Below are 7521 nucleotides of genomic sequence, written 5' to 3'. Positions count from 1 at the left end.
GGAGGAGCGCGGGGGAGAGCCCTGGGCCACGCGGGGGCGCCTGGGTCGCTCGGCTGGCCTGGGAACGCCTTGGGGTCCCCACAGAAGAGCTGGAGGAAGTGTCGAGGGAGAGGGAAGTCTGGGTGTCCCTGCTCAGACTGTTGCCCCCGCGACCCGGCCCCGGATAAGCGGTTGTTTTCCCTTTTTATGCCAGAAATAAAAGAATGAAGTACCAAGCTGATGATTTTACCGCAATTGTTTAACGCAACGCAAACAGAGTATGCTGCTGCCGCCACAAATATCCAATATATATTTTTTACATATATATATTATTTTAACACATTTTGAGAACAAATAAGAAAACCCAAACCCAACTTCTGTTATACCTGTTTTTTACTGTGTCCACATGCACACCAGGCGTAGCGTTTCCCAGCAGACAACTTGACTCTGCAGGGCAGACGAGCTGCTGGTACAGGCTGTGTGGACACCAGGTGGCTCTGCTGCACCTGGAGACAGAAAAGGAAACCATCAGGAGGACATAGCCCTTTGTCCTTAAGTCCCTGATCATCTCATCATCTGCTACATGATGATGAGGAATGAGCTGAATGGAGTTATTTAAGTAACAGAGGATAAAGCCTGTCTTATAGTGACAGCAGCAGCTATGGAAGGAAAAAAAAACGGAGAATCAACCCCTTCTTAATAAAATCAGCAGTCTGGACATTTTTTTTTTGTTGTTGCTTATTTATAATTCGATTTTCAATATAAAAGAGAATACATTTGTGTGTTTTAATGAAAACACTTTTCTGTTCATTTCATAAAAAAAGATTACAATTTACTTGCATTTTACTATTGTTTAAAATTGTGCTATAATTCTTATGTACTGCAGCATAAACTCACTTCACAGTATCTGTGACGCATAGTTCAATTGTTTTAATCTGAAAAATATGAAAACGACGCGATTTTTCCACTGACATGATGGTCGATTAAACAAGCTCATGGCTCATGAAGGAACTCTGAAGAACAAATATTGTACTATTTTCTTTTTGTTTTGTAGGATTAGGCTTTGTATCTAACTCAATCAAAAAGCTGATATTGCCGCACAAACCTGGCAACGCTAGCTTCCTCTATAAAAGGTGATTGGGGGAAGACGAGGGTAAGGCTGCGTTTTTTCATTTTTTTTCCCATTCAACATGAAAAATAATAGCATAAAGTGAACCAAAACGTGCAAAAAGTCCGGGAAGGCAGGGTTTCTAAACCGGAAGAGTTGTCATAAGTAAAGGAAAACGGAGTACTCACCACCGAGGAGGAGAAAGGTAGGAGGAGCAGCTGAGTTCTCCTGAAACTCCTCATTACTGTTACTAAATTGCAGCTGTTCATTCTGTCACAGTCAAAAGAACAATATTCACTCCTGCGGGAAGTCTACACTCTTTGCCCCTTCTCTGAACTTTACCACAGATCCAGGAAGAAATTTCAACATGGCTTCTGTGGGCGGGGCCTCCCGATGCAATACCATGTCAGCGATTAGCTGGTAAATATAAACAAAGCGCCACTCTCACAGTTGAACGGTGACCGTTCACTTCGCCAACTTCCGCTCCTGGCTTCTGTCGCCTGCGTAGGGCCTATGGTGACCGAAATATATTTGACAATAGCTCTGCGAAGGAGACTGTTATTTATTTATCTTTTGTATTTTATTATTTTTTTATTTTTCTTTGCTGTAGCGCGTTCAATCTGCTTGGAGAAGCAGTAGCAGCCCCGAATGCATGGATGGTTTCTAATACCAATACAGCACTGTACGGAACAGCAGGAGAGGCAAGTGTAGAATTTCTTTTGAAAAATATTTTTGAAAATTTGAATATTCATTCATTTGAATATTCATTTGAAATTTCAAATTTTTGAAAATTTTTGAAATTTTTTCCCTGCACCTTACTGACACGCAGATGCATCTAAATTGCACTCACAGCTCCATTTGTGTGTATCCTTATGAGTCCATAAAATGTGGTCAACCAAAGTCATTAAAAATTCAAGAGGTACTGAGTTTGAAATGTAAGATCAAAACCCCAACCAAATACTTGAAAAATTGGCTCATTTCTTTGCAACGCTGTTAAATCAAATATACTTTACTGAAGGACTTGAATGTAACAATATCATGTCATCAGTATTACAGACGGACACAAAGAAGCTGCCAGCACCAGGTATGTATAAGGTTGGAATGACCTTAAAAAAAAGTCATGGGGGGGAGGATATAAGGTTGGAATGACCTTAAAAAAAAAAGTCATGGGGGGGGTACATGTTTTTAAAGCACTTCCACCAAAATGTTCTACGCGAGGACAGGGTTTCATTTGTGACAACTAATGGTACTTATGTGCTTACAGTCATATACCACAAACAAAGCATCCAGATGACTTAAAAAAACGAAAGAATAAAAAAAGTATTCACCAATTTATTTTCAGTCAGAACCAACTTTCTGCTGCTGTCTTACAAATGTAACTATTAACATGTTCATGTCATATTTCCAGAAAGCAATTAGAATAAACAGAAGCAACTCAATGCGTTGTAGTTCTCCATCTGTTGTCTATTCCTAAGCGGTTAAAATAAAGGCAACTGTGCTGTCGTAGTTTCTCAATTGCCTTCTATTTAATTGCCTTGGATAAACTGCCCTAGCTGACTGAGTGTACATATCTGTCGTCTTTTGTGTACCAGGACGATGACCTTGTTTAACTAGGGACATTCTAAGGCGGAAAAGCTGGAATGCACATTTGCTGAAAGCAAATTTGTACATCTTTAAAAAGTAACATGATGCATGTTTTTTCTTCATTTTGATGAAAATAAAAATGCACAGTGAACGCAACCATGCATCTTTACTGATGTAGCCAGGATCAGGTCATTTGTTCTCACAGTTGCTCGATCCAAAATAATTTAATTAGAAAAACAGTTTGGTTGAACGTCCGGAGTATATCTGAGGTCGACTTTTAATGCTGACTGTTAAAATGTTAAAAGGTCAACGGTTCTGTTTCCAACAGCAAACACACCAAACACTGAAGTGCAACATTTGAGTCTGCCTGTCCTTCTGCGCGCTCAATTTTTCTTCTTGATCCCAGTGCTGCGGCTGTTAAACAGGCTAAGTCCCGATTTGCCGTTGGCCCCTCCGTTCACTGTGACTCCGGGCTGTTGGAGAACCTTGTCCAGCGTTGTTTTCTTTATAGCCGCTGGAGAAATTCGCTCTTGATCCGCAAGGAACTGCAGCTCTCTGAAAGTGAAAGAGCTTTCTTCAGTGGTCGAGCAAGAACACGCGTGCTCCTGAGTGTACGTTTCCCTTAGCCCAGAAGACCCTTAAAAATATTGTCTAAAGCTAGCATAAAATAGACAAGTTTAAGGTGTGTAAAAAAACAGTTACATTCAAACTGTGTGAAAGATCATCAGGTGTAAAGTGGGAAATTAACCGATTTCACTCAATTGGACTATAACTTTATAAGTGTAAAAAAAAAGGTCAAATAGTCATGACATAATTTTGTGTAATCACAGAATCGAATGATTTCTAATTTAATGACGACGTACGCACTATCTGCAAGTGCTATTCGTTATTCACCTTGTCCTGATGCAAGAAGCCTCCACTGCATTGATCAGGAGACTTCGGAAGCCACCGCTCTCTAGGACATGCAGGGCATGAATGGTAGCACCGCCTGGGGAGCACACATTGTCCTTCAGCTGGCCTGGGTGTTGCTCTGACTCCAGCAACATTTTGGCGGCTCCCTGAGAAGAACAAAACATGATCAAAGCTATAAAAATATAATTAAAAACAACAACAATAACAGGGACTCATTCTCATCTACAGCTATGTATGTTTGACGCAAGCAAAACAAATGATGTTCATGGGCACATCACAATGTGAAAATATAAAATAAGCTTACAAGTAAAGCCTGGGCTCCAAGTCTAACAGCCAATCTCCTGGGCAGACCCATCTTCACTCCACCATCCGCAAGAGCATCCAAGGCTGTGAACGCCTGTAAAAGATACAAGATTTAGTGCAGAATATAAAGAGCATGTATATAAATTCAAGGGGATTCGCCTGTAAAAGATACAAGATTTAGTGCAAAATATAAAGAGCATGTATATAAATTCGTATATACACTCGTATATATTTGTATGGGCCACTCACATTCTTATAATAATAGGTCGCCATTTTTCTCAGTTAATATATTCTAAAGGTGCTTTTGTCGTAAAATGTTCACCCGATGTCGGTAACAACCCATGCAATCCACATATGCAAATAAACCAAAATAAATAATTTTAGAAATTAAAGTTATAAGGTTAATAAAAATGGCGTGGGAAATGCCTACTAAAAATTAGATAATACACTTGTTGATAATGATATAAACTAGTCGCATGCATTACTCAGATGTGATTTTGGTCGATACAAACAGTCTTCAAATCTTGAGGGTTCCATGGATCTCTTTTAGTGATGTGTCGTTCGCGAGTGATTCGTTCAATATGAACAAATCTTTCATATGACTCGAGACTCCCGAGTCATACGAACGATTTGTTCATATTAAACTCACAAATAACTCTCTGCGAACTAATCTTTCACTGCGAACTAATCACTAATTGCAAACAATTAACGTATTTTCCAGCACCAACAACTAATCTTTCGCCGCGAATCAATCTTTCGCTGTGAATGAATCACTGTCTGTGAACTAATCTTTCACTATGAACGAATCACATTCTGTGAACTAAACTTCCGCTTCATTCTCGCAGATTCGTTCCATTTGTCACGTGACAGAGAGCTTTTTGTTAATTTCCCCTTTCCTTGGAATCCAATCAATCTAAAACATGAATTATTATTTGGAAAAATTTCGATGTTAAAACATTGAATGTGGATATATATCTATTTATTTATCTGTACAAACTACTGTAGGTGTTGCTGGTACCAGCATTTTGCATACAATTCCCTGATTATCAACATGGATTAATATAATGAGCTGCAATGCTGCCATCTAGTGACTAGATGCTTGTTTAGCGTTGATAATGTTCTGTTCATTTGTTATGAAGGAGTTTAAAGTTACGGAATGGGTATGGGAGGGGGAGTGAGGAAGTGTGATGAGAGTGCGTGTGTATGAGGAAGAGAGAGAGAGAGCAGAGAGTGTGAGAAGAGGAAAAGGCTTTTTTTGGAGAAGCTGGTCTGGGAGCAATAAAGGAGTTTAGAACGAGTCACTGCAATTGTGTTTCAATGGAAGTTCTTCAGAGTACTGAGGAATCTGATTGGTCTGTAATTAATAACGTAGTAATAATTAAACTATTTTTTTGAGCAAACATCATTTTGCAAAACCCAGGCATTGCGTTATCGGGCAATATCAAAGGGGAAAAAGGATAACGAATCTTGAGAGTAGCATCAAATGCTACAATAAGAAAAAGAAGAAAGGAATAATATAAACTGTAATATTCAATATTGACAACAAGCCAAAAGATAGCACCAGGTATTTAACCCTTTTACTGGCCTGTGGTCATTTTGACCCTGAATTAAACATTATGTTCCCAAAAATTAAATTGATTTTAAATACTGGTCTAAATGGAGGTTGTTGCATAATTTTCTTTTCAGAACTTAAATAAAGTAATATTGTGGACTTATAGGTGTAGTTGTGAGGCTAACTTACATAGGCTGGCCCACTGCCACTCAGCCCAGTGACGGCATCAATGAGGTCCTCCTCTACTTCAGTGCAGAATCCTACACTGGCCATCAGTTGCTCCAGTAACTTGCCATCCTCCACCTTTTGGAGAGTAGAAAATGATAATTGGACCCGCGTCCTTAACCACTAAGCCACCAATGCCCCCCCAAAAAAAACCTTTAAAAGTGTACAAATACGTAGATCGGGATCTGTCAGTAGATCTCAAAGGGAGTGCTGGTAGATCCTGAGCATTTACATTTAAAGAAACAAAAGAAATTAAAAATGATAGATTTAATTCTATTTTAAGATGCTAATCACTAGGGCTAAAGGAAGGACCAGTCAGATGGTATTTTGCCATACAACTACAGCCATTTAATCAAAGTAGTATATATTTATAGTTTTCACTACCTTACCCCTAATTTATAGTCTTCCATTTACAACCGGCCCTTCAACGGGACCTGTATTGCTGATGTGGCCTGGAGAAAATAAGTTTGAGTTCTAGAAGCAGTAACACACCACCAGGGGGCGACTGCTGACTAGCAAAATATTGTCCGGCTAGTAGATCACAGAAGTGTTGATAGATTTGAGAAGATACTATTAAAAATTTGAGATTTGTTTATGGATTGGTTAAGCCGTGAGCTATAGCTTAATATATTGACTACATACTTCAGTTGTACATATTAAGCATTATTTTAGGATTAGTCATGTTTTTATAATGAATCTCGGCAGTATTTCTATGACTTTTCTAATACTTTGCAGTAAAATGTTATTTTTAAATCAAACACCTAGACAAAGCACTTTCATTTTCCAAAACTTTTCCATGACCGTACAAACCCAAAAAAAAAAAAAAATTTTGAAAAGCACACATAGCTGCCTTAAATAAAAGCATTCACAAACAACAGGACTTGTATTGACATTCTACCAAATTTACCTCTGCATGTGTCCCAGTGGCATACACTGTTGCTCCTTCTTTCACCACCACCGGAGTATTTGTCATACACCTCATGACTTTAGGGGCATTTCTGTGCTGACCCAACTTCTGTTAATATCATAAGCGTGAGAATACAGGTAAATAAAATGTTGACTCCATCTCTGCTAACGAAACAATCCTCACACATGAGAATGAACAGAAATTGAAATAATTAATTGAGGACATATGGAAAAAAAAAAAAAAAAAAAAGGTTAGCCAGAACAACAAAGAGAACTTACTGACCTTCTCAATGGAGCCGATGGTTACACCTGCAGCACACGAAACAATGAGATGACGGTCCTCAATATCCGGCCCAATCTCATCCAGAACAAAGGGAATAATGTGCGGTTTCACAGCCAAGAAGAGCACATCGCTCTTGTTAACGGTTTCTTTGTTGCTTGTTGTCAAATTTACACCCATTTTCTGGAACGAGATATTATGGAAAAGTGGAAAGATTTTAATTAGAGTTGAAAGTTGAATCACCCCACCCCTAAAAGGATATATTGTGTTGTTGAGAGTTTTTCTGATTTATGTATGTTCATTGCTAGTGACATCTGGCGAGTTGTCATGTATCTATGGTATTGCTCAATAGGATAATAAACAACAGTATCAAAGATCAGTAATGAAGGAAACCCCCCCCCCCCAATTCAGAAAAAAAACTAGATTTTTAGTTACAGAAAATCTGTCATCTCTACACCTTAAAATGGGAATCATTAAATCTCACACACAGCCATAGATGAGGAGATGAGACAAAAATGGAGTTCAATTTCTCACCCTTAGTCCAGACACTGTTGGAAGGTCAGTGTCTGGTGAGCTTGCTGTAATCCTGTTTGCAGCAATCACACCTGTAATGAAAGTGGAGTATGTGGTTGTGGTTATATTTATATTTATATTTATATATATATATATATA

General features: G+C 38.7%; 2 protein-coding genes and 1 long non-coding RNA gene across 4 annotated transcripts in view; 1 reads left to right on the top strand and 2 right to left on the bottom strand.

Annotated features, from left to right (window-relative positions):
• Window positions 1–1486, bottom strand: part of LOC103384352 (CDGSH iron-sulfur domain-containing protein 3, mitochondrial) — a 3410-nt gene extending 1924 nt beyond the window's left edge. The window contains exons 1-2 of the mRNA XM_008317845.3: window positions 1276–1486; window positions 366–485 (exon numbers count right to left, since the gene is read on the bottom strand). Coding sequence (XP_008316067.1) covers window positions 366–485; window positions 1276–1356 — 201 coding nt within the window. The 5' untranslated portion in view covers window positions 1357–1486. The remainder of the gene's footprint in view (window positions 1–365; window positions 486–1275) is intronic.
• Window positions 1366–2429, top strand: LOC107989072 (uncharacterized). 2 transcript variants are annotated; one of them, XR_003050557.1, is made up of 3 exons: window positions 1366–1507; window positions 1698–2182; window positions 2227–2429. It is a non-coding gene; the product is annotated as an uncharacterized LOC107989072 (long non-coding RNA). The 2 variants fall into 2 exon arrangements; XR_003050556.1 differs by lacking the exon at window positions 1366–1507 and having other exon boundaries at window positions 1514–2182.
• pycr1b (pyrroline-5-carboxylate reductase 1b) overlaps window positions 2405–7521 on the bottom strand; it is a 7173-nt gene continuing 2056 nt past the window's right edge. Inside the window, exons 3-9 of the mRNA XM_008317846.3 lie at window positions 7384–7454; window positions 6853–7032; window positions 6571–6678; window positions 5628–5741; window positions 3888–3980; window positions 3566–3729; window positions 2405–3226 (exon numbers count right to left, since the gene is read on the bottom strand). Of these exons, the coding sequence (XP_008316068.1) occupies window positions 3055–3226; window positions 3566–3729; window positions 3888–3980; window positions 5628–5741; window positions 6571–6678; window positions 6853–7032; window positions 7384–7454 (902 nt within the window). The 3' untranslated portion in view covers window positions 2405–3054. The remainder of the gene's footprint in view (window positions 3227–3565; window positions 3730–3887; window positions 3981–5627; window positions 5742–6570; window positions 6679–6852; window positions 7033–7383; window positions 7455–7521) is intronic.

Source organism: Cynoglossus semilaevis, chromosome 9 (genome assembly GCF_000523025.1).
Source record: "Cynoglossus semilaevis isolate Cse_v1.0 chromosome 9, Cse_v1.0, whole genome shotgun sequence".
Taxonomy (NCBI): domain Eukaryota; kingdom Metazoa; phylum Chordata; class Actinopteri; order Pleuronectiformes; family Cynoglossidae; genus Cynoglossus; species Cynoglossus semilaevis.
This window is presented reverse-complemented; position numbering and strand designations above follow the sequence as displayed.